General features: G+C 46.2%; 1 protein-coding gene across 1 annotated transcript in view; it reads right to left on the reverse strand.

The window, feature by feature from the left end:
• Nucleotides 1–8,754: 8,754 nt before the first annotated feature.
• Nucleotides 8,755–27,106, reverse strand: part of LOC119390856 (techylectin-5A) — a 63,650-nt gene continuing 45,298 nt past the window's right edge. The window contains exons 2-6 of the mRNA XM_037658568.2: nt 19,826–20,025; nt 15,818–15,957; nt 12,387–12,492; nt 10,334–10,495; nt 8,755–9,111 (exon numbers count right to left, since the gene is read on the reverse strand). Of these exons, the coding sequence (XP_037514496.1) occupies nt 8,801–9,111; nt 10,334–10,495; nt 12,387–12,492; nt 15,818–15,844 (606 nt within the window). The 5' untranslated portion in view covers nt 15,845–15,957; nt 19,826–20,025 and the 3' untranslated portion in view covers nt 8,755–8,800. The remainder of the gene's footprint in view (nt 9,112–10,333; nt 10,496–12,386; nt 12,493–15,817; nt 15,958–19,825; nt 20,026–27,106) is intronic.

A 27,106-nucleotide genomic window follows, 5' to 3' on the forward strand; every position in this document is an offset into this window, starting at 1 on the left:
TACCAACGTTTACGACGAATTAATGATCGCACAACGACAGCTGGCGAAGAAAGCAATGGCGTGACTATGATTCTATAGACGTCAGACTCTGGAGTTTCCAAGACGTGTAACGCCACCTGTCGGAGAAGTATTGAGTAGTGCATAGACCGACTCCCTCGCACAGTTTGCTATGGGACCAGGTGCAACTAGCGAGTGCGAAACAACGATTGAGCTTAATATCGCGTGTGTTTGCGCATTTAACACTCAGAAAGAAAGCTGTGAATTGCTCTCCGCTAGTCAGACGCGTCACCGAACCGTCGTGAAGTGCTTGCTGGATCACTCGCCAGAACGACGGCGATAACAGCAGCAGACGAGACCCCTCCGCACGCTACGAAGAAACGCCGCAAAAGACGCACTGTTGCGTTGTGAATTGCCACGGACGTAAAAGACTGAATAACAACGTTCAGTTTTACCGATTTCCATAGTTGTCGTACGAAGAAGAAAGGCGAGAGCGCTGGATACGGGATGTTGCGAGTGTGTTGGGTAAGCGAAGTACCCGCGTTCTCCACAGCCGGTGGCATGAATGTGTGGCTCTGCTGTTGTTTTGCGTAGCCATGATGGAGAACTGTAGTAACCTTGACTATGAAGCTCAGAAGAGGCTCTGACCGCGGTGCTTGTCGTGTAACACGAAGTGAGCAGCTAGAGGCAGTCTGAAGACGCGTGATACGCACACCGCGACGAGTTGGTCGTCACAACACAGCATCGCGGACGTACGTTTTGAAGGATCAGAGTTCTGGTTCTAACTAGCTAACACGTGCGTCATACAAGTAAATCGCAGAATGTTGGTCGTGACCACCTTCAGGTTTGTTTCGCCCGTGTCCTCCGCGGTTGCCGTAGTTATCTCGGATGCCACGGTTTTGCCTTTGGTTGTACCCCGCGAAAGTGGACACGCACGTATCCCCATTTGCAGTACGCACAAACGGAAGACGACCATCAAGAGACCATTTTAGGATGCGTAATAAAACAGTCCAATGCACAGGAAGCGAGAGATGAATTAGCGGAGAATGCAACTGCAAAGGCCAAAATCGCCGGGGCTATTCGTCCCTGATGAACGGAGTTTTGTACCACTGATCGGAAGATGCATAGCTAAGTAAATTGATCGTGTATGTACTTCATCGCTGTGGCATTACGTATATACCCGATTTTAACGCATTTAGGCGCTAGAGAACGGATGTCGGAGGGTTTGCCTCGAACTCGATGTCGTACGATGCTCGCTTGTACTTGCCAGTTGCAGCGCGCCGGAATAACTAAAACTTATTTTGCATTGTACTCGCAGTTCGCTTTGATCAGCTTCCTTTGTTTCTGAAGCGTCGGAAGAAGCTTTCCAGGTCCTTGGTTTTCAGGAAACGGCGCCTCGACACCAACGAAAGAGGAGGGATATATTGTGGCCTACGCACATTCGATTGCGGACGGCTCTCTTTGCACTACCCAGTTAGTGCCAGGGCTGCGATGAGGGCGCTGGTGGCGGTGTTTTTCGCAGCGCCGCCTGGGCAGAGTCTGACGTCTATGACATCACCCAATGTCATACGCTCTGTGGCAGATATTCAGCGACTAATATGCTAAACTGGCAGTGAATTGTGACGCAAGCGCTGAATGCGGTAAAAAAAACGCCTCGCAATATGTGTGAGCATGTTATCGATGATACAACATTTACAATGAGAAGGTGAGCAGCATATATTATGCGCTGATATCAAGAGAATGAGTATATGTGGTGCCTAGCCAAATCCAGAAACCGAAACTGGACCAAATTTTACGCGAACGTAAAGTACGCCTAAGTGTCTTCCGCATTCCTGCATGTAACGTCGACTCCAAAAGGCAGTTTCTAATCGAAAATGAGCCAATTCATGTACCTGTTTCAATCAAACTGAGCGAGATCCGATAAACCAGCGCCGCGTCAACAATCGCGACCAAAATCACCGACATGGCTGCATTAATTCTGTTTCATTTGTGACCTAGTTGTTTTGTTATCGTGCTTTCTCTGAACAATTGATTTTTTTCTTGGGCGAGTTGGTACTTATTGAAGGACATGATATTGTAGGGCAAACCTCCAATGGAAAGAGTAAAATGCTGACGTTCCTACTGCTCACTGTCAATTAGTGTTCCTTTTCGAATTTCGCGCTACGGTATGATATCCTTCTTTTGCTCCAAGACGGTATATTTGAAATGAAAGACAACTTAAATGAACTCATCGGGTACCGATCTATTCCTTCAAGAAGAAGTAATTAAACGGTCAGCATAAAAACAGCTAAGAAGCTAAGAAGAAGAGCTGAAGCATATTTCGGATGCCTTATATAAACGCCAGAAACAAACAAAAGATAGCAGTCACAGACAGTGCGTCTGTTTACAGAAAGAACCACTCGCTCTTGAAGTCTTGTCATCGCCATTACGCCCATGAAACAAAGGGTGGTACCGACAAAAGCAGATGGTGTAAATCTTCTTGCAAATTATTTCTATAGCGTTCATTCGCTGATATTTAGACTGTTTTTGTGGATCCCATTCAAGCCCAATTGAAATGTTCCAATCTGTGAGAGCGAATCCAAATTGTACTCTTGATTACCAATGAGAGTGGAATATATAGATTTTAGTCGTTGTATAGGTTTGAATTTTTTCGGAGCACACTGGGAAAAAAGTTGTGAAGCAGGCTCGATCATGTCAGTACAAAAAAACTCCGTTTTTCTCAGTTTCACTCAAAGCGAACTTGCTTATGCTATAAACAATGTGCCACATACGCAATGGGGTGCTGCCTAGGATACTTGTCAAAACTGCGACAAAGCTGGACGAGCGGAGAGACCGTGGCGGGTCTTTTCGCTAGCAGCATCTGAAAAGCGTGCTCCTCGATGTCCTTTGACATGTTCTTAGTATTCTCCTTCTCATTTTAAGCTATCTCGCTTGCGAAGATTGGCTGCATCGTGGATGTAGTTCATGACATACTTGCCTGCTTGTTGCTCAAGTTGACGCAAGTGCGGCATTGCTCAATATTTGCTGGGCTACAGGACAAACAAAGGCGTCCGTAGTTGAGGTCATCAAGGCAGAATATGTTGGCGTGTTGATCTCGTTGTTGTTGTACCATGGTTTTGCGACGTGCGCGAGTTAAGAATTGATGTGAGCTCACCTCATCCGATTACACCACTTGTTATGAGCGCTGACCCGTTAGAATGGCGACAACTAATCTTTAACATCGGAGTCGCCATAACCGTTGAAGATGGCGTAATCCCACTGACGGTACACAGCGCCCCAGGTAACATTGATTGCCGAACGTACAGAGACCAGCAGAGCTGCCGTCGGCTACGCTTGTATTGGGGGAGGAACAGGAGAGAGAATCAGGGAACGAAGTTTCAGTCTGGTACTGGAGATCCGCGTGGCTCGATCAAGTGTGGCGCGATTTTATATTTGCGTGAATATCATGGAATCAATATATATTAAGAGTAGAGAATGGATTCCTAGAGAAAGCAAGCGCGCGAGGGGGGGGGAGGAGGGAAGAAAGTTAGGTGTGCAGATGAGATTAAGAAGTTTGCGGTGAAAACGTGGCCGCCGCAAGCACAAGGCTGTGTTGACTGACGAAGCGTCAGAAGCATCAGATCAGAAGCGGTTGACCGCCGCAACCACTTCTGTTCAGCCAGCTGGGCTCAGCCAGCCGTCAGTACATCGCAACAAGACCCTCCAGTATTTTCCAGCCTTCGCGGTGGAGACGTCACAGAGTGGCTGGAGAATTATGACAGGACCAGCGCTTGTAATCATTTGGACAAGGCACGCAAACTGTGCTATGTTCCTTTTGACCTCAAAGACGTCGCTAAACGTGGTTCTACAGCTATAAAAGCGACTTTCTTGACTGGGCAGCATTCACGGAGCAGCTCCGTCAGATATTTGGAACGTCTGCAGGACGCTCTGGGGAAGCGAAATAGAAGCTCGGAGCCCACATCCAAGGGCCCGACCAAGCATATAACAGTTGTCCAAAGTTAACTTTTAGGGTTTTGTTAAAATTCAGCGCTGGGATGAATGTGAAAACCACCTTTGTCGATCAGTTATGTATCCAGGGGGACACAAAGTGAGAAAATAGTTATCGCTGTCAGCCCCCCGATTAACTAAGACTGAATAATGAATTTTTAATGAGTGCAGCAAGCGGGCATGTTTGCACTGAAAAGTACAAACATAGTTCCACTTGGAAGAATTCTTCTAGCATGTCTGCGGCCCGAGATATCCCGCTGCAAAGTTTATTTGCGGTTTCCATGATTACGCATGCATGACAGTAAGCTCTGGCGCAAAGCTCCTCCCCGATGTGACGAGCAGTCATTGCTTGCTATAGCCAGCCTGTAGCAAAAGGGAACACGTTATAACCTTTGCCTACGCCGTCGGTCCGTTGTCAGATTAAACGCCGCCCGCAACTTCCGCGGCACGTCGGGAAGGAGCTTTGCGCCACTGCTCACAATCTTGCATGCGTAATCATTCAAACCGCTATTAAACTTTGCAGCGAAATATATCGGTGCACAGACATGCTAGAAGAATTCTTCCAAGTGCAACTGTGTAGAAATGTGCTGCCCCCAACTTTTCGATACAAACATGCCCGCTTTGCTGCAATCATTAAAAAGATCAATATTCAACCTTAGTTAATTGGGCAGCTGACAGCGATAATTATTGTTTCACTTCGTGTCCCCCTGGATACATAACTTATCTGCAAAGGTGGTTTTTCACGTTCGTCCCATTGCTCAATTTTAACAAAACCGTAAAACTTAACTTTGAACACCCTGTATGCCGTATATTGAAGATGTTCTGGCTCTCCGTGGCCGTGCCCGAAGTGACATGACAGAGGCCGATCGCATCCGTCGCATACTGAAAAGGCGTCAACACCGTCGTCTTCAATGCTCTTTCACTTTCACTTTTATTCCTTCAAGACCGCACTGGGGGATATCACATAAGGGGTGGGTTACAAGACATACAACATTGTGAACACTTTGTCACATGGTATACTGGGGCGTGATTGCTTCCATGAAGTCAAATGGGCTTGAGTTCGAAGCAATATCTTGCGCAAGGTCGTTCCAGTCTTTGGCTGCTAGAAGAGAAAAAAAGATGCGAAGGTGACCGTAGGCACATGAGGACGGGCAACGTTTCAGGGGTGACAAATGCAATAAGATATGCGTGATGGTGGCGCAACATATACGGTGTTTGATTTAGGGCGCTGTGGTAGAACTTATGGAATAATGATTGACTAGCAGTGAGACATCGATTAGAATGTGTTTGTAAGCCAGACACTGCTTTCAAAGATGTCATGCTGATATCATATGAAAAGGCCGAATGAATGAAACGAATGGCACGATTCTGAAAGGCCTCAAGGTCGTTTGTGAGGACAATCATTCAGAGCCCAAATACAGTTCAGCACATCATCACCACTTATAAATGCCTGGACGCGCTGTATTCCATTCGCCTTCCACACGCCTCTTGCGACGCTCGCTTTACCGGAGAACAGGAATTGCGAACACTGATCTGCAACATTGTCAGAGAGGAACTTCGCGGCCCTGTTCCAGGCACCGGAACCATTTCGTCTGTCCATTCTACTCTTCCTAATCTGAACGACCTCATCAAGGACGAACTGGCTTCGATGTCAAGTGCCTTACGTGCTCTGTCTCCTGTGCCCATTCGTGCGCCTTCGTATGCAGATGTTCCGTCACCGCCTCTTGCACTAATTCTACCTGTGCCTGTGGACGCTGTATGCGACAATTTGGCATCGATGGGAGCAAAAGCGCCAGCTCCAGCACACCACTCTACCTGACGTCCTTCGCGACCCGTCTGTTTCTCTGTCGCAAATGGCGCCATATACCCTGTTTCTGCCCCCGGTGTCACCAGGATGAACGACGTGGCTATTCTGCCTGTGAAAGACACATTGCGCCAAGATCTGATGCCTACGTTCCAGCACCGTATACATCCTCGTCACGTCGGTCGCCCTCACATCTGCTGTTCGAAGGCGGATCGTCCTTCCCGCTCACCTCTCTGCCGTTCTCCGTTACAATTTGGGCGTACGTCATCGCCCTTGCATCCTGCTCCGATCTCTCTGGACAGCCACTCAGAACACTACGAGCTGCAGTTTTTGGAGGGGAAACTGCTCGTTATCGAAGCGTTACGCTTTGATAACGAGCAGTTTCTTCTCCAAAAAGAGGAATTGTTACGCTTCAAGTGTAACAATTCCTCCGTCTCGCCTAGCAAATTTATTGCCTGTTTGTGTGGATGGTGTTTCTGTAACGCGCATATAGACACTGGAGACGCCATTTCGGTCATCAACCGCGAATTGTGTTTTCGTATAAGAAAAGAATTTTGTCCGGCACGCACTTCATTTACGCCACGGCGCCCCTCGTGTTCTCCTTAGTGATCGTCGCAAGACATTTCTGTCCCATGTCCTCGCTGAAGTCCTCCAGGCCTCTAACACCATCCATAAGACCACATCAGCACACCATCCGCAAACAAATTGTCTTTTAGAGCGTTTTCACCAAACCTTGTCCGGCATGATCTCTATGCATGTTTAACACCAGATAACAAGAACTGGGACATTAAAGCTTCTTTCGTCACGCTTGCCTATATCACTGCCATACAACGTACGACGAATTACAGCCCGTTTTTCCTCGTGCATGGCCGTGCACCGACTCTTTTTCTGAACGCCATCTTTATGCCCACGTCCTCTGTTCCGTCTCCGTCGCTCCCAGAAGAGTTCGCTGCTCGCGTCGCCCGCTGCCCTGAGATTTCTCGTGCCCACATCGCTAGCATTCAGGAAAAGAGGAAGGAGGGAAGGAAACGTCGAGTTGTTTCGTTCCGCCCAGGCAACGAAGTGCTCTTGTACACCTGGGCTCTGTGAAACGTTTTTTCGTAGATATCTCGGTCCATGCACCGTGCAGGGAAGGACGTCTGTCGGGAACTATCGCGTCGCTCCTGTCAGCGCGGCCACTTGCCGTCGTCGCCACAGCACCGGAATCACTCATGTCTGTCGACTGAAACCATATACTCTGCGTTTCTACCATTGCTTACTTGCTGAACGCTTTTGTGAACGGCGGCAAATAGTGTGAGCACTGATACGTATAGTTCATCGTCTTCAGCCGTGTACACAAACCATGGTAATCATCACCATCGTTTATCACACAGGCTGCGCTGATTTCGCCTTTCTACTGTGGTGTTTTTATTTTTTATATCACCTTGCTACTTCCGTGCGGAAGACGTTTCATAAGATATATATATATATATATATATATATATATATATATATATATATATATATATATATATATATATATAGAGAGAGAGAGAGAGAGAGAGAGAGAGAGAGAGGGGGGGGGGGGAGCCGATGCGCTTGCTGGTCAGTCGGCGACGGGCCTATGTGCGCGCGTGCGGCGTGTGCCCCGCCGGGGCGATAGTTGGCTGGCGTGGTCGTGGCCCATGAGCTCCATGTTATTCGAGTGCGTTACTTAAAGGTTGTTCTCTTACAAAGCTTTGAGCCTTTCATCGGCTGATTCGTATCTCTGGGGCAGACGGCCCGCACCCGTGAATATATATATACATTCAAGTGTTCCCACACTGGTGATTGCCGCTGTGCAACTTAAGTTTCTTCGACTTCCCAGGAACAAAGCTCGACTGATTTGCAAAATGCCTGGTTGAAAAACTAAATCAAGGATTCTAGCACTAGAAGCATATAGCAATATTTTTCGCGCCTTTAGCGCCCGTGTTTTGTACGCTTACGGCTTGAATGTAACTTTATCAGTTGCTGATAAAGTTACACGAAGCACTGAGAAAAGAGAATAATGCAACGTTTTTAACACGAAAGTGTTTTATGCCGGCGTCCACCACGGCTCCACTGACGTATTTCCTTCACGGATATGACGTTGTAAAGTATAAAGACTAACAGTGGGCAAAGAAAAGAAAACAGAAGAGAAAGTTCCGTCACCGAGAATCGAACTCACGACCCTCGCTCCACAGCGCGCAGCGCGAAACGATTCGGCCACCGGCGAGACGCTCTTCGCAATGCTAACGGCGAGCTATTTATGTACACCGTTTGCCGGTGGCGATACTCAGAGATTCGTGTTACAGCGTGTTTTTGTTATCAAGTGCGAGATGACGCGAAGGGCTAGAAGAGCGCGCTTTAAAGTCGCCGCCGTTGCGACGAGCGAACGCCTCTACAGGGCGTGGTCGCTCGTGCGTGCGCTTATCTCGTGATCGCGGTGGTTCGTACGTCTTGCGTTGAGAGCACGAAGGTCAGTTGGCCCACTGCAGCGGCCGCTTTTGCGAAAGGAGCGCGGTGCTCACGCAGAAATAAGTTACAAATGTGACAGTTCGCTCTCATCCTGTGTATGTTCGTTCCGTGCGTCCGTTTTGCTTGAGCAGCGCGTTGCAAGTTTCGAGCTGCTTGCCGTTCTTCGCGTGACATTACAATTTGTCGCTGTAGCTTTCATTCCTTCGCCCTTTGGGCGAAAGAATGCACAACAAACGCTCAACTACGTCAGTGAAGATACGTTTCACTTTCGTGTTATACCGATTCCTATGACAGAGGGATCAGCCATGTTTTTTTGTGATGATCTCCTGCCCAACTACAAGAAGTACTTCAACACGTGGGTGAAAAGATAACCAAGAACGCAACTATTTACGCACGTCGGCATGAATATGAGTGCATCCAAACTTCGCACTTGATTCCGTCTTCCGTGCTCATATGTATGTCATACAGAAACAGCAGTCCCACAATACTCGCCTTGTGTTGAGCTATTTTATTATTCGAACAGAACTTTTGGCAGTGTTATTGCTTCGTAAAAAACTTTAGCTCTTTTTCTTTCCCGTTCAATAAACGACCTGGCCTGATCATCATCTCCATGTAAGGGTATGAATAATAGTACAATTTGCCCGTATGATCGCGTATGCTCCAGTCGATGCCATCGCCGTAGCTCTCATGGAATCCATTCAAGTTGAGGCCGTTCGGGTTGCACGCGTGGCAGTCGCTGTACCACCAGGCCCCGCGATATTGCTCGGCACAGTGATATGAAGAGATGTCGTTGTCTCTATCGTAGGTAGAAAATCTTTGACGATGGGCATGTCGCAATGCGTCCCAGCCTGCAAAATAAACGTATTTGAAAAGTAATGGAAGGAATCGCCACAGAGATTAGAGATGTAACACGGATCATATTTAGAAGATATCATCAAACGAAAAATATACTGAGTACCCTTAAGTAACTCTCCTACAAAGAACTATGTCAAGCTTACTTTTTTTGGAATCTCGGGACAAAAGAAACCCTTCTCATTTCTCTAAATCTTTTTACAATTAGAAATAATAGAAGCCGGAAATTTGTAGGTGGTAATTTCTTGGAATTTCTAACGGCTGCACTTTCGTTGTCGCAGGTCCTAGAATATGCGGCATCAGAATTTTTTTGGTGATCAAGCTCTACTTGTATATTCGTGCATTCAAACAGATTACACAGATTTGCATGTCTGTTGGGAAGCTAGGTCCTTTACTACATTATTGAATCCCCATTTCTTAGGGCCGGTAATTGTTCGTAAATAGTGCAATATAATTATTTGTGTCTCTACAGGAAACCTATAGGTACTGCAAGGGTGAACTATAGCAATGAAATATTTGCGTCTCTCCCGCCTACCAATAGTCATCATTCATATATTATTATTTCTGCATCGTAAACCATGACTTATAACCTTCAGAGTTTGCGCGAACGCTGCCTGAAATCATATTGAACCAAAGTATGATTATTTCTAAATATGAAGTGCTTCGTCGTTAACTGTATGTCCTCTATGCTATGAAAGTTTAGTCAATAAATATACAGACTCAAAAACGCTTTGTGGTACGTTTTGTGAACATGTGCGCAAGATATCCAAACCCCATAGTTCTGGTTGGAGTGCGTAGCAGTAATAAAAGTTCATCGTGAGAATATAAGAGGTAAATAGTGACAGCCATCGAAGCATTTAAAAGGAAGAAGCAGTTTCAGATATACGACCTGCATATCCTTCTAGCTCTGAGAAAAATTGTGGCATTATACAATTCTGGAATCCCTGTTGGTGAAGCTCAGCGCATTCAGTTGAGCTGAGCACTCAAAATTATAGGTCAAGTTAGTTGTGGTGGTCTCTCGTGACTTCTTTTTTTTTGTTTTCTTTAATTTCTAGGTTTTCATATAAGACGTTCCGATATAATATATGAATCCTGTCGTGCAGCAAACGAAAAGCCACTCGGAGACGTCGGTTTTTCTCACAAAATCATCATGAAATTGAAGGAACCTGTGGGGAGAATTCCTTACATGAAGATTTATTGGCACATTAAAGTACGTACCTAGCGGACCGATCAAGTCTCCCATCTCCAGCTCGTAAAACGCCTCCTCATTACCCACGCGAAAGAGGTTGTAGTAAATAAAGACCTCGTCGTCCGTGGTGTTTCTCAGAACAATGCGGAGAGTCATGTTGCGGATTGTCAGGGCATTCAGAGCCTCGTTTCCTAGAAGACGACGAATGAAACTTGTATCAATTGGGAAAACTGGTGTTCTACTCCGTGCTAGTGGAAACAGGCGTCACGGACAGCACCGACGCGGATTGCACAATCCTATAGGAATACAGAAACAATGGTTTTGAAAGTAAGTCGGCAAACTCTCTCACATACTCATTGAGGCTCACGCAGACTAAGGTCGAGCTGCGAGTGTTAGTGTGAGTGAGTATGGGGGAGTAATATTTCGACTAGTTCGAGTCCGAGTGAGACCAGTTGAGGAATATTTTAGTGAGTCTGATTCCGAGTGAGTCCCGAGCGCAAAATATACTTCTTGAGTGAGTATGAGCGAGCGCCACTTTTTCGTTTGGCCAACCTATGGCCGTATCTACTCATCTTCAGCATTTATATCAGCCAGTTTATTTACCCACAGTTTACCCATAGTTTACTCACGTTTATTTACCCATAGAATCGTACAAGGCGTCACACCGCCCGAGTTGCGCAACGAGCGGGTGGTTTAAAGATGCACCTATTGCAAAAGGCTCAGGCATACTTAATGATGAGGAGCCACCATAGCAATAACAAAGTGCGCAGCTGCAATGGTGCGTGTTTTGCCTTACAGACGCGTAGTGGGTAGGTACTTCGCAGAATTTCAAATGCATGCATTGTGAAGTAATGGTCGTTTCGCAAGTGTACTTGTAGGCGTGCATTCTAGGAGAGTTTAAAACTGCCAGTGTTACGCGCACAGTCATACCTTTCGTCGCATCACGGTTTAGATGTCCATTGAACACCGAAGCCTAGCTAGCCAATAAGAAGGCGACGTGAACAAAGCCTGACTACACTACCGCGTTCTATTCTTGGAGGTGAAGCTCAAGCGTTCTCCAAGGTTTTCTTCTTCTCGCGCATCTGTCTCGGTAATTTTATGAGGCTTTGGTGTTGCACAATTCTTATCTGACTCTCTTGTCTTGGACATTATGATTCAGTTGCGGACAATTTCTGTCCGCAACTTGTTTCTGTCAATTCTTTCGTCTAGCGCCCAAAAAAAGCGCGAGATACGTTGCCCACAGGATCAATCGAACCTTCTACATAGCCGACGTGTCCCCACGTAACCTGAATGTGCTGCGTACGGGTGCAGCCGATTACTTTCTTGATGACACTAGAATGTTCGACGGGTTCTTCGAAGTGGCATCTTCTAGAAGCAACGCCACAGGTATAACTTTAAAAGCTGACCTGTTTAAGCTTGGCGAAACTCTGTTACCATCCCACATTAACTGGTAGAGCGGCCCCATGTGTTGCAATAAATATTTACGTATCCATTAAATTAATGAATGTGGTGCCCACACGCATTGTAAAACACCAACCCATCTCACTGAGTAAACGCGAATGGAAGCAATTACAATGCTGGGGTGAGGGACAACGCCAATATAAATTAGAGAAAGTATGAAATGGGTCCTCGCTTTTGTGCCATAACGCGCGCTGCACATAAGGTGCGCTGAGTTCCGGGTATTGTGGCGGATACAGTCACACAAAACATCCAGCCCTCTGCGCGCTCTCAATCTTTTGAACTGCCGCATAATTAGATGCAAAATAAGGCGCTTGCGTTGTTTGCTTCTACCAGTACAACTGTAGGACTTTCATCTGCTCATGCACCTCAGTCGAGCTCGCTGGGCTAGCCTTTAGATAATTCTCCAAGCATGAAAGGTTAAAAAAACAAGGAATGAAACGAAGGGACCAGAAAGCATTACAGCACTTGTGTTCATGTATGGTCGTCGGTATTCTTCATTTCTTGTCATTGATACCGCCAAACACATGGTATGTGACGTATCACAGTGCACTTTCTAAGTAAAATGGGATGCCGTTCAACATGCAGTTATGGTGGAGGCAGTTCTGCCCGCAGCCAACTTACCAATCCAATACTCTTCAGCAGGATTGCCGAATCCGTTCTTATATTCAGTCCAGTTACGGTAAAAGTTGAAAACTCTATTCCTGAACTGTCCACGCCTTTGAATGACCTGTTAGAAAAATGTACCAAGACCGAAAACTGAAAATGACGTAATATTTACTAAGCTTTAGTGAAGAGAGACCTCAATGCCTAAAAATGCACATGAAGCACTGGTCTCGCATGCAAAGCTTCTGGTAAAGTAACTTGCAGCAATGTGCTCCGAGAGTAAGAAATAAAATTAATAAGAACGAACGCATATATCTACTTAATCAGTAGTGTTGGTCGTTGTTTATGGCATAGTTGCAATAATGTACTACCAAATATTGTTCGAACGGAAGCCACAACCTGATGTTCTGTTTAGTAAGCATGTACATTTATAGCGCAGGGGATGGATGTGCGAAGATTTAAGCAGATCTTAGTATAAAATCGAGGCTTATGGCGCACACAACTGGAAAATAAACATAAGTTTCTATTTTATTAAAGAAGATGGGGTTTCTCCTTGTCGCTTTTGGTATTGCGTCTTCATTTAAGCTTAACATTCACATTTGTGGTTCAAAAATGCATTTTCGATAAATCGAGGTAATGCATCAGCCAGGAAATTAAGTATGTAAATTTCGATGACATGTGGAGCGTTATTTATTATTTTAGCTTCAAGAATAAATACAGGTAATAAGAAACATGAACCGAATGATCACATTCACAGGCATCGTGCAAATTGTTTAGATAAAGATGCTCCATTTGTACATCATTCTTGTGCGGATTGGTGAAAGTTTTTCAATAGACATTCTCAAGATCTGATACAATAGACAACGTACTTTTGAAGGGACAAACGTTGCGTACGTTGGAAACTTAAGACCACTTGTGAAAGCAATTGCACGTCATGATCATAAGAATGATTTGATCAAATTTGTGAACGGATAAACATGTGCCATTTAGCATGAAGGCATAGCGTCGCGAAGAGCTACGTTAGACTGATGTCAACACTTCAAGGAAACTTTTCCAAGATTCCACAGCTAGCCTCTTTTCACACAAAAGAGCAACAAACGACTACGGTTGGGTAACAGCAGGTCACACAAAAGGATGCAATCTGGCCTATGATCATTGCATGCTTAAGAGATGTAAATAAACTACTAACTTAGAACTAGAATAGCAATAAAGAAACATATCCTAGCATCATTATGCGTAAGGTGACATTGCGCTCTTCCTCAACGATGGCGACGAAATAAAAAATAAACCATGGAATACCTAAGCAGAGAAAGTATTAAAGTAGGACTGAAGGTAAATGTGCGGAAAACAAATATCTCTGGTGGCCCTGCGAGACAACGAGAGCCTGGCAGCCGAACCTTAAAATTCGCAGAAGCGTATTTACGCTTCAGTCACCCGAAGTGAAGGCACGAAACGACAGATACAGGCCCCAAACACGGGCAACGGACGTTTTTAGCGTCTACTTCATAGACGTTACAATCATGTCTGCTATCTGCCTCAGGCAGAGCGTTATGTCGAGTATGGCTAAACCTGCAAGAAAATTGCACATATGTTGATTGGACATCATCGCGTTGCGAGACATTGCGCGGGTGGGTATAAAAGTTTCTTAGAAAGCGAACATCACATACTATAGGTTACCGACTACATGAATGAGCACGCAAGTAGAATAGCACGTTAGATACACGCGTATGAGAATAACAGTACATCTGAAAACACGTGCCGAAGTACATAAGTTCGCAAAGAATACGCTAGCACGTTCACAAATTATTGGACATGTGACGATCAATTTCTGTCGGCAATTGCGCGGCAGGTAACTGCCGGTGTGCACCGCTAGGACCATTTCAGCTCTAATTTGTTTAACGAGAACATCAACACAACACCGTGAGGAAAAAATGGAGATGCAGCACTTGCTGGTTCATCTCATCCGCCATTGATAAATCTCTGATGCGGATTAGATTGTGTGGCATAACGTTCAGAACGATAGCGCAAGATTGCTGTGGTAGTTTGCAACTAGAGCTATAATGAGTGCATGTCTTGTAGAATAACAGTAGTTTCATGGCGTAATAAGTTGGTCTGGCTAAATGTTGAGTCAGGAAATAATGAAAACTTTGGATTCTCTTTAGCTAGTGCTAAGAAGAGCACAGCTCAAATCATGTGCTCTCTCGAGAACCTCGTTCATTTACTTTAACGTTTTCATTCGTATGCAATGCCACTTCCTACTAACTGTTTCGTTAAGTTTGCCTAGACATCACCACATGTACTGCGTGATCAGGCTTGGTCACTGAGGTGTTAGCTCGCGTTTCGTTCACTATAATTTACTTGAATTTCTTCAGGACTTCATTCACTGTAAATTCACGTATATTTCACGTCGTGTATACCTTTACTGCAGTAATTCACTGTAATTCACATTCGATTTACCTTATACTCTATCACTTCTCCACTTAGCTAGTGAGTCCCTCCACTCCCTTTCACCTCCCGCTCGCCCTCTGAACGTCTCTGCACTTCCATATGTGTTCCTCCAAAGGATCAGCCTCCTTGAGTTGACGACTGACGCCAGATTTTCTGACGAATGAGCAATATAAGGCTTCCGCCTTAACGATGCCAGATTGCGTGTCGTGTTCGAAAAAAGTACAGATGGTTTATATTCTCATTACCACAGCCGGATTCATTGTTGCCAGAGCAGAAAAGACACTGCAAAAGTACGGGTCTGCCGACGTGCAAAAGAAATTTATATAGAAGTATTTAGATCAGGATCTCAAACTCACTTCAGCAAGAAATTTTGGGCCGGGATGGCGATAAAGGTTGGAGCGGGGTAGGGGGGGGGGGGTTGAAGAAAACGTCATCTAAGGTTGCCTCATTTGACAGAAAGCCTTTCCCATATCTTGTGTATGGGTCATTTCTCAAAGGGATTCGCCGCCAGGTTTCGAGAAGCATATCGATGTTGCTCTCCAGAACCACTGTGATCTGGACGCCGATTCTGAAATGCAGTTCCTGATGCACGGCTATATTTTAACACATGGGGTACCGCAAGGGGTGCCTCGCGAAAAAAAAAATGCTTGAGACCCATCACATCTGTCTAGGTCATTATCATACTTGCTAAAGAAAAAAAATATGATACGAAGACTGACATTTGCGGGACAGGCAGCAGGCGAAAGGTCCGCGGGAGGCGTGTTTTAGACCGCTGATTTAGATGGTACAACCGTAGCGCTTGTCCTGCTAATTATTGCAACATTTTTTGGTGGCACGTTGCAGAATGTTTTACAGGATGATTCTACAGTCTACATGAGAAGCTTAAGTAATGTATGCCACTTCGAACAATTCAGATCCTCATCACAATTCCATGGCCAAAATGTAAGAATTTTAAATTCGCATAGAAATACGTTGGTCTTGAAAAACTGAGACGTACTTACCGTCCAGCCTCCGCCATCAGCTTCCATGTTGCAGTACACGTTCTGTCCATAAGGTGCTTTCTTGTGGTATATCGTGTACACACCATTATTACGCTGACCGGCGCTTAAGAGGTCGCTGCACTGTCTAGGTTGATTGTTGTCTGCAGAAAGTAGTTACTGTTGCAATCTTCAAATATTTGTGTTATGTGGACGAACTGGTTTCTTAATGTTAACTGTTTCCGCTAAAGTGCTAACGCATGCACCGGCAAATGACAATTCTAATATCATCATAACTAACAACGGCTAATCTTGCATGTAATAATTTACCTGATAAAAGAGAAAAAAATTATGGTCAACTTTCAGGCATTCGCCATGATGTTCTCGCGTACCTGGCCATTTTCTCAAAAAAAGTCATCAACGTCCTAGCTAAGTATTGCATTATATGTACACATCCACCGACAAGGTGATCAAATCACATAGAAAACTCCACAGAGCCCGCGAAGGATCGCAACAGCTGCTCGAGCCTTTCACTGACCCATTAAAATTCGCGTGACCGCCCTCGATTGCAAAGCATATTGCTGCCGATGTGGCACAGCATAGCAAACGCTTGCATGCGACATGCATGCGTTAGTTTTCCGCCGGTTAACCCATATACCTAGTTAGCCATTTTGTTCGAGTACGTTACGTTAAAGAGTTTTAACAACGCTGAAAATAAGGGTCACTTGGTATAAGTGAACCGAAGAGTGTGGTGAGGTTACCGCGGAATTTCTACACGTGGAGACATACACCTAGCGGTGCTTTTGCTTGTCCGTCATATAGTCTTTATGAAAATAATTAAATGCCTTTAAAGAGTATTGATATTTGTGGCATCTTTATGCGGTCCTGCAAAAGTGTTCTTGGGTGAGGACACCCGCAGATTTCTTAAGCTTGGCACCTGTGAGTATGTAAAGGTAGGACAGATACGTTTTAAATTTTGTGCTACAGCTAGTATTAAGACGCATAATACGTAAAAGCACGTACTTTTGCTAGACCTAGGGAGTGGATTGCGGCAAATATATTTAGCAGCGGAGTGGTTAAAGCAAGGCATAAGGTGTGATCCGTGGACTGGAAAACCAGTTGGCGGGTATGCGCTACAGGCATTGGCAAAGCCCCCCTACACAGTACAAGCATTTAAGGGAGCCTTATGAATGAGCTGCCGGTGGAAAAGGGAAGGAAGGGTGAAAAGGAGAGAAGGGAGGAGCATACCATAGCCATTTATAGTATATTATAGAAAGGCATCGGAAAAGGAAGTGAGGCCGAGAAGGAAGGAAAGGACGAGGGGACAGAGTAAAGCACAGCCTATCGTTGCATATTATAACACAGCAAGGGGCTGGCAAAGGGCAGGAACCTCGCCCAGCGATGACGCCATTGCGCGTCGCCATGGCAACACGGCGCAGACATTGAATACAAAATAAATCATAGAAATTGCGTGAGCTTGGATGCACCTTTAATACTGATCGATGGTGAATCGATGCGCAATCTATACTGATCGATAATCAATAAATACCCAATAATTAATAGAACATGCCACGAAATGCATGGCTATGCTCGCTTGAGCTTCCATGCACGTGCAATACCGATAGATGGCCGCCGATCGATAGCCAATCAATACAGTTCGATAACCAAAGAATACCTAATAATTCATAGAAAATATCGCGACACGCATGGCTATGCTTGTTTGCGCTGGGATACACGTGTAATACCGATCGATACCTATCAATAAGCAATCACTGCTGATTAATACCTAACTGATGCCTCACGACGCCTACCGCCATCCAATGCTTAGGTAGTCGACGAAACCAGATGACCATTACTTGGCCAATATGGACTTAATCAGGCCAACTCACACCGACCGCTTACCAATCAATACTGATTTATATGTAAAACTTTATTATAAGCATAGCCATATATAGTCTAGTACAGCAAGGGGTGGGAAAGGGAACTGATGTTGCCAAGAAGAAAAGGAGGAGGGGACGCCACCAGGTCCGCCCTTTCCTCAGTCTTCGCAGCACTTGTGCGTGGCTGTCCCAATTTTTCAGAGTGCAGCTCTTTGCCGCCCGTTCCTGCATTGAGCGGCGTTGTAACCGATAGAGCGAACGAGAACGAAAGAGAGCGATTGCAGAACAGAGCATCTGCAATGCCTCGTGCCTGCTCGCGCTTCTTGTGACAGCGCAACGCGTGCCTCTGGCGCGCGGGAAGGGCAAGGTGGGTTGACCTGCGAGGCTTGGTAGAAGAAGACGTGCGTTGGTCGAGGGAACATTTTTTGTGGGGAACGCTCTAGCGGACTATTATTTCTGCATCTAGTTTTCCGGGCACAAGTTCACCCATAAGAAAGAAGCTTTAGAGCGCAGCTCTATGGCGCCCGTTCCTGCGTTGAACGGTGTCGGCGTCGTCATAACCGGCAGAGCGGACAAGGACGAAAGAGAGCAGACGCGGAGCGCAGCGCAGGATGAAAGACGGCGATAGCGAGGAGAGCGCGAGGAGGAGGGAACGCGAGGAGGAGGGTGCCGCAGTAATGCGCGCTGGCGCGCGGTCGCCGATGACGTCATCACTAAGGTATGCGGCGAGGGCGTCCACCAATACCATATACAGTGAACTCTCATTTGTACGCACGTCGGTTTAACGAATATTTCAGAATAACGAACTTTTAGAAAATTTCCGGTGGCTTTCCTATGCATTCTGTGCAAAAATATTTCAGTTAAACGAATTTCTGAACAGTGAATATCTCAGCTGAACGAGCTCAATTCACGGGCCCGGGCTCACTTTTGAAATCAATTCAACGAAGTTGAAGACTGTGTGCAGTGTGATAGTGAGCTTTTTACATGCGCAGAACTATCAGTTTGAAAATGGCTGCGAGTTTTGAAATCAATTCAACGAAGTTGAAGACTGTGTGCAGTGTGATAGTGAGCTTTTCACATGTGCAGAACTATCAGTTTGAAAATGGCTGCGAGTGTTCGTCCGGAACCGGAAGAAGAAGGGTGCGACGAGGAATCTGTAATGGCTGGGCCAGGTTCAAATCCTATTTCTCTAGCCGAGATTGTAAGATACATTAGAAAGTTGCGAGACTTCGTGTCACAGCAACTAGCTGTGCCAGAGGCAGTGCACAGAAACATCCCTAGTGGCACGCAATTTTGCCACAACGCTGAAGCAACTTTCTCAATGACGCGGCAACCTTGTGACAACATTTGGTGCTACTAGGGATAGACTCTCTGGGCAGCTTTTGTCTCTTCTTGCGCTTTAAGGGCGGCAGTCCAAATGAAAATACAGAATTCTTTTCAAAATAACTGCATTTCACACTTTTGACTCAATATCTGCTGTGCCCCATGCTCTTCCATATTGTAGTGAATATTTAGTTTAGTACTTTGAGTTAAATGAACTACTTCCTTTGTCCCTTGAAGTTTACTCAAGTGAGAGTTCCTGTACTAGGAAATAAAGCGCTGCATGAACGGAGGCCTGCCTGCGGCGGCTCTTGTGGAGCGCGCCCAAGCGCTGCCTTCTGCGATCTCCCTGTTAGCAAGGCAGTCACGCCTCAGCTTATCGTAAAATTAAAAGGCCTAAAGAGCTGCACTCAGAATTCGCAATGGGTAGTATCGTAATCGTCGGTGATTTTTTTTTCTCGCTTTCTTAGTAGTGTTTCGAAATTACTGCTTGAAGACACACTAGGCCACTTATGATGCAATCTGCATGTGTTACTTGTTATGTGATGGTATATATAGACAATTGTCTTCTACGCACAAATGAGTTAATCTCTTCCGATGCCAACCAAATACACCCAGAAATTAGCGCCCACAGCGTAGCGTTTTCTGAAATTCAAGCCCTACGTTCAGTCAGCTGGGAAGCCTCGATCAGTAACAAAACTGGCGTCAGTGCAAGACAGTATCATTCGCCCACGCATACATATAAAGTGGCATGTTGTCACAAAAGTTGCAAACTATCCTAACACTTTTGATGGTGCTTCAGAGTGATGGAAGTAAAGAAATGCGTGCTTACGTTTAAGGTATTGTAGTATACCCTCCAGCTCTTACACTTTTTCTTTCGCATTGTCGAAAGGCTTCTCTATATGTGTCACAGTGGCTTTGACGCCGGCTGTTGTTTGTGCAACAGCAGTGTGCACGGCCATAATCGATGCCGTTACGAGAACGTAGAAAAAGATGCAGCAACTTATCATCTTTGTCTTTGCAGCCTTGGCGCTGAAACAAAAAGCGCGACTTACATTACTTATTTGCGTTTATATCGCCAAATCAATAAGCTAGCCTTATGAATTTAAATCTAGCGCAGCGCTCGTTCAGTCGCTAGAGTTGTCGAGGTGGTAGTCCACCGTTACTCGTCGCATCCACGACTGTGTGACGATAGAGTAAGCGCACGCTGTCACCGTCCACTTACTGCACTTTTACAGAATGCTCTCTTGTTTGCAAAACACAGTGCCCAATACTATAGTACGGTAGTTTTTTTTTTGTCTGTACGTACAACTAGTTGTGTAAAAACTGGTTGGGAACAATTTGCTTGGACCTCCTCGAGTTGCTGAAAGCGAATACGTGCACGTTACCACAGACACCGCTTTATTTGGCGAGAACGAAATGCGATACGTTAGTAATAATGTTTAACAATACAGCAAGGATTCGTGTACAAGCAATACAGCAAGACTTCGTGCATTTGAAAACGCACCCCACGTGCGTTTTCATGTTTTACGTATAAACGCTGAATATTGTTTACTTAATCACAGGTCAAATTGAGTTGACATAGTGTTAAAAGTCAATCAGCAGGCATAAGGTAACGGCATAAGAAGGTCAGTACGGAGAGAGTTCATCATGCTCTGGAGAAAGGAGGAAGCCTAAAAGCGTTGAAGAAAAACTGGACACATCCAAAAACCGGATGCATCCACTAAAAGACAAGGAAAGCATTGGAACAACCAATATGGACAAGATAGTTAAAGTAGCCCAGGAGTTTAACAGAGGTACAGTCGAACCGGCATATATCCAACTCGCAAGAAAATGGGAATCAGTTTGACAGTTCGATATCAAAATTCAATGAACTGCCGTATTTTCGGTGCAAATGCCTGTAGGCAAATGTGATTCACGGCACGGCTTCATGATAATGCAAAGAAGAGTAGTAATGCATCGAGTAAGCTTCTTTTACAATGAAAGCTATTATGAGACCACATCAACGGCCGTTTTTGACGCCGTAGATGTCTGCCGCTGCCGCCGGTGTCCGTAACCGCTATCGCGCGAAATAAGAAAAAAAAACGAAATAAGAGACAATATCCACGATGGAACGGGGTTCGAACCTGCACTTCTGCGTGGGAGCCCAGTATTCTACCTCAGAGCTATGGCGTTGCTTTGTGGTGCTTTGCAAAAAATACCCTATAAAGGCTTCATGCCGGAAAGGAACCGCATTAACATATGTAATGTAGCGTGGTAGAAGATTAAAATAACAACTAGGCGTCACACAACGCGAATTGTGTAACCGGGCGTCACACAATGCGAATTGCGCAACGAGTCAGTTGTTGAATGCTTCCAACCCGTTACAGAGGGCTCCGCCATAATTATTCTTCGTCATCAGCCACAACATCAACAAAGCGAGCATATTGACTTACAGCTGTTTAGCGGGTACCACGGCTCTCCGCAGAATAACGAAAAATTGCATAGTGGCTGCTTCACTACTTCACAAAACTTATGATAATTTATAGCGTAGTAGGTTCCTCGCAAGTGCACTTCTATTGGTTGCAAAGGAAGCCCATAAGACTCCCATGATCCATTTCCTCAGGGTCTCAATGAAGTTCTTTCTCCCCCTCTCTCTCTTTCTCACGTTAACGTATTTTATATCGAGTAGTGGGTGAGTGAAGTAACGACCGGGCGTCACACAATGCGAACTACGTAACTAGTGGGTTGTTTAAAGCTTCCAACCCATTACAATGGGGTCAGCCACAATTCTTCATCGTCATCAGTCGTCACATCAACAAAGTGCACAAAACGCCTTACAGATGGTATCTCGGTTCTCCGCAGAATGACGAATAAGGGCGTAATGGGTGCTTCACAACTTCACAAAAATTATGACTTGTGGCGTAGTATACGTTGCTAGTGTACTTGTATTAGTAGCCCCAATAGAGTTTATAACGGGCTGTACAAAATGCCGCTCTTCCAGCTTTCGCTGTGACTGTCCTGTGCCGTCCGCGCAGGCCTGGCGTTTTTTGGCAATACGCGTGCATTTTTCTTTTTGTGGTTTGTAAAAGGAGGTGCGGGTTCTACGCAGGGGGGGGGGGGGGTTTACGTGAGAAAATGCGGTATCGATGTAAACAGCGCCTGGACATGTAACGGCGTATCTGTTTAAGGCGGCCGCTAGTTCGTGAGTCGCAAACTGAAAATGATCATCATCAACCGGCAGGGGCTCTCTTCGTTCTCTTCTTCAGCGTCTTCTCCTTCTTCGCACCCAAAACACGTGCGCTGATTTCTGCGTAGCGGAATGCAATAACTCTGATGGTCGAGACAACGAGTACAGAGAGAGAGAAATGAAAGGAGAAATAGAGAGAAAGAATTAGATATTAGATAGACAAGGCGAAAAGTTCTAGGAGGAAAAAAAACCCTTAACGAGGCGATATTCTATCCCACGCACCCACGATCCGAAGGCAAGCGTCTTATCCACTCGGCTATCCACGCACGCTTGTACAGTATAGCATAGCAAGGCGGTGGAAAGGGAAGCGACGTTGAGGAGGACAGATTTATGGGTGAGGAAGGGGGAAAAGAAGAGGCGAATTTAAAGCATGGCATAGAAAGAAAGATACATAGAGATAACGAAAGGCAGAAAGACAAAGAAGAAGAGATAGAGAGAGAATATTATTGCGAACGAAAAAGAAAAGAGATGGAAAGAAAGAGGAAGTGAGAAATACAGTGAGAGAAAGAAAGAAAGGGAAGAAGGAGAAAGAGAGATAAAAAGACAGAGAAAGATATAGAAAGAGTTAGAGATAGAAAAACAGAAATAGAAATAAGGAGAAAGAAAACAGAGATAGCCAAAACAAAGAGAAGAGGGAAAAATAAGTAAATAGGGGAAGAAATGTAGAGAAAATTTGCGAAACTTAGGAAAACAGCAACAGCCAGCACTTCCTAGGTGTCCATAAGCTCCGCTGTCTCTTTAGCATTGCGTCTCCAGTGTTTTTTTATGCAGCTGTGCGTACTCGTCGAGCGCCTGGAAGCCTAGTCGGCCTTGGTCCTAAAGTTGGTCTTGTCTTTCGGTATACTGAGCGTGCTTCTTGGGATGCCGTACGCCGTGGCGACATGAGACTTCTTTTTTCTACGTTAAGGCACGTTCACGCCCAACGCGGAGCACGCAAGCGAGCAAACGGATTTTCAAAGCGGAGAGGCAGCGTGGTCGCGCAGCTGTTCAGACCGACCGCGTTGTCTTCTGCACGCTCCGCCGCGGGAGCGGAGCAATCCACCAATCCACAGTGGACGTGTCGCCATCTTGCGGCACTTCGTGACTCTGCGCGCGCGCGTCTCGAGCCCTGATTGGCTGCGGCCAAAGCGGCCAGCTTTTCCGCACGGAGAAAATCGGTGCGGGAGTGATCCGAGCAAGCGGCCGCGGGTTTTCCGCTTTTGCGGATAATCCGCGTCCGCTTTTGCGGATAATCCGCGTCCGCTTTCCGGATCCGCCTCTCCGCTTTACCGATCCGCGCTAAACGTGAACAGGCCTTTAGACTGTGATGGCTATCGCCAGCCTTGCCAGCCAGGCTCTTCCGTTTCACGGCAGCCATTACATTAAGAAAGGGAGCGGATACAGGAGTGGCGGGCCCGCACCAGAAGTTAGCGTGCGCGACGACGAGGAATCTTCGCATAATGCATGCGATTGCAAGCGGTAGTTTCTAATAGCTCTAGGCGGTGCCTTCCTAAGCACACCAGTCACTCTCCCAGACGAATTCGGGTAAGCCCTTTCTTAAGATGAGAAGCCAAGTTCTGGGGGTGTTTTGCGCTGCCGGATGTTGATATGTCAAGTGTTCCGGCTATTTTTCTTAGATGTAGCCGTAGATTTTTCAAAGCGTTGAGGTTAAAACATTGTCGTGTTCAAAATAGTTTAATATAAAGAATTATTCCATTTCTCCGATTCGAATACAGCGGGCTTGACTATAGCGTCCAGTAGCAAGAAAGCCATGAAGATAACGGAAGAACTTCTAAAAGACGAAAATCGGACACCACTACCAGTAACGACACAGTAAGTAATGAAAGGCTCAAAAGGAATGCAAAGTGCTCCCCCCCCCGTATATACGCAATGTCTCTCTACTGTGAGGGTAGAGGAATGATGCTGAAATGCATCATCCTAATTCATAGTAAATGCAACGTCAAGGACTTTAAAATTACAGGCCAATTACTTTACTGTCAGTTACACAAGGTTCTTACAAACATCAGAGATCAAGGTTATCTCATTGGGCCGTTGCTCGGCGCCTTCGATGCTGCCAGGATTAAAATGGCAGATGTGTCTTGTTAACTAAGATGACGTCGTCGTCTTCACTCCCAGCGACGCCTACAACAGTACTTCAGCTTATCTGGTCATCAGGCTTAACACTCAAACCACAAAAAGTGTCAATTCGCTTACGAAGAGCTCCTATTACAGGACAAGTCATCAACTACGGAGTCCACCACGGCCCACAGAAGACAGCCGCCATCGCTACATTCGCGCCACCCGCTGAAAGAAGGCCGTGCGTCGATTTCTCGGCCTTTGTGTCTAGTAAAGGCGTTTTCTCAAAAACTTTTTCCTGCTTCGCGCAGCCACTTACTAATGTGACCAAGACCGACGTCGAGCTTAAGTGGGGAGCGTCGCAGGCGGAAGCATTCAGGGAACTGAAACGAAGCTTGCAGTCGCCGCCGAATCTGGCACACTTCGACAAAGACTCGGACGCATAAATACACACCGGCGCAAGCCGCGTAGGACATGGCGCCGTACTTGTAGAACGGACGGAATATCGAGAATGGGTCATGGCTTACGGTAGCCGATCGCTGTGAAAGGCTGAACGAAACTATTCGATGACAGAAAAAAAGAGTCCCTTGCCATCATTTCGGCTACATCGAAGTTTCGACCCTAGCTATACGGCAGGCCCTTCAAGGTCGTGAGCGACTCCCAAGCCTTCTTTTGCCTAGCAGACTTGAAGGACCCTTCATGGCGCCTCGCACGGTGGAGCCTCAGGCTTCAAGAATTTGACACCACCGTGGTTTACAAGACCAGCCGAAAGCTATCTGATGCCGATCGCTTCTATCGCACACCTGTTGGCTATCTGGCGCATGACGATTTCGACAGAGACAGCTTCTTGGCTCCCGTAAGTAGTGACGACTTTGCAGGACGGCGAAGCGATCCGCAGCTAGGAAGCCTGGCAGAGTACTTGGATGGCAAGCCCACCATTGTCCCCAAGGTATTGAGGTGAAGATTGGCGTCATTTTTCTTGCAAAACGACGTCGTCCCAAAGAAGAACTTCTCACCACCCCAAACATTACTTCGTCGTTGTACCTTCGACACTGCGACGAGAGGGTCTGCAGGCCCTGCACGACGACCGGATGGCTTGCAACTTCGGTTTTTCCCGCGCGCTTGCGAAAATAAAAGACAACTACAGCTGGCTACGCCTTACCGCCTACGCCGCACGTTATGTGATGATATGCCGGGACTGTCAGCGACGCAAGACACCGCCGACAAGGCAAGTGGGATTTTTTCAGCCAATCCATCCACCTCGTCGTACCTTCCAGCAGATCGGGATGGACTTGCCGGAGCCATTTCCGACGTCAACGTCCGGCAACAAGTGGATCGTCGTAGCTACGGACTTGCTCGCCTGCTATGCCGAAACCAGGGTCCTGCCTGAAGATTGTGCCGCTGAGGCAGCATGCTCTTCGTCGATATTATCCTACTGTGTCAGAAGCCCTTATTATCTGCCGATATTATCCTACTGCCTCAGAAGCCCTTATCACCGACAGGGGTAAAGCTTTTACGGCAGACATCACGCAAACGATTTTAAAATGCAGCCAGACAACCCATCGAAGGACAGCTGCCTACCATCCGAAGACTAATGGCCTCACCGGAGTATAAATAAAAAGCTGGCAGAAATGCTGGCAATGTGCGTCGACGTCGAGCAGAAGGCCTGGAATGTCATTCTTCTGAATGTAACCTTCGCTTACACCATGGCAGTGCAAGAAACAACGCACATGACGCCGTTGAACCTGGTTTACGGATAGAGCCCGACAACGACGCTCGACGCCATGGTACCAACTGCCAGCTACGAAGACAATCTCGACGTCGCCGCATACTTGCAACGTGCTGAATAAACTCGACAGCTCGCGTGCCTGGATACCCAGTAGAGGATCGAGGGCCTTCACTACAGGCTTCGACGTCGACACATGGCATATCAACCTATTGACAATGCTTGGGTCTAGACGCCAATACGCCTGCATGGGCTTAGCAGAAAACTTCTTGGACGATACTTTGGGCCATACGAGCTCTCGGCGCATTGGACTGCGAGGCTGTCCCCGACGGAATCACGAACTCGCAGCAGCGCTGGGCACGCCCAGAGGTCGCGCATGTAGTGCGCCTTAAGCCGTTCTATGCGCGCTAGCCAACCTTTAGAACAATATTATCCATCTGTTTTTGTGTTTTCTCTATATGAATGTATAGGTTTATTTTTTCGCTTTCTTGTTCTTTTGTAGCATCGGGACGATTCTTTCTCCGAGAAGATATTGCCAGGCCCACTTATTTACATATTTTGATGTCATTGGGCATCAGCCACAAAAACTGCTAGCACCGCACGTTTGGGAAGCTTCACGATGGTTTCAGATTGTTCGGCTAAGATTACGCGCATAATATTAATAGCTAGGGGTTTAACACCCCAAAACCACAATATGATTATGAGGGACGCCGTGGCGACAGGAGTCTGAAGCATTTTCTGCTCCACCGAAAATGCGGCGACCTCGGCAGAGATTGAATCTACATCTTTCGAGTCAGCCGTCAAGCAGCCTAACCAGTGGACTACCGCGGTGACTGTCGAAATCTAAAGGAAATGGACATGGGCAGGGTTTGTAGTCAGAAGCTGAGATAATCTCAGATCATTAAGAGTACCGGTTGGATTCCAAGAGAGGGCCAGCGTGGCAGAAGGAAGCAGAAAGTGAGGTTATCAGATGCGATTAAGAAGCTTGCGGGGATAACGTGGCCTCGTCAAGCGCAAGACAGAGTTAAAGGGACCCTGGAACACATCTCCAAGGAACCGTCGAATGGCATCATTGAAGGAGTTTCTTGAGTCACAAATTGACC

Source organism: Rhipicephalus sanguineus, chromosome 4 (assembly GCF_013339695.2).
Source record: "Rhipicephalus sanguineus isolate Rsan-2018 chromosome 4, BIME_Rsan_1.4, whole genome shotgun sequence".
Lineage (NCBI taxonomy): Eukaryota > Metazoa > Arthropoda > Arachnida > Ixodida > Ixodidae > Rhipicephalus > Rhipicephalus sanguineus.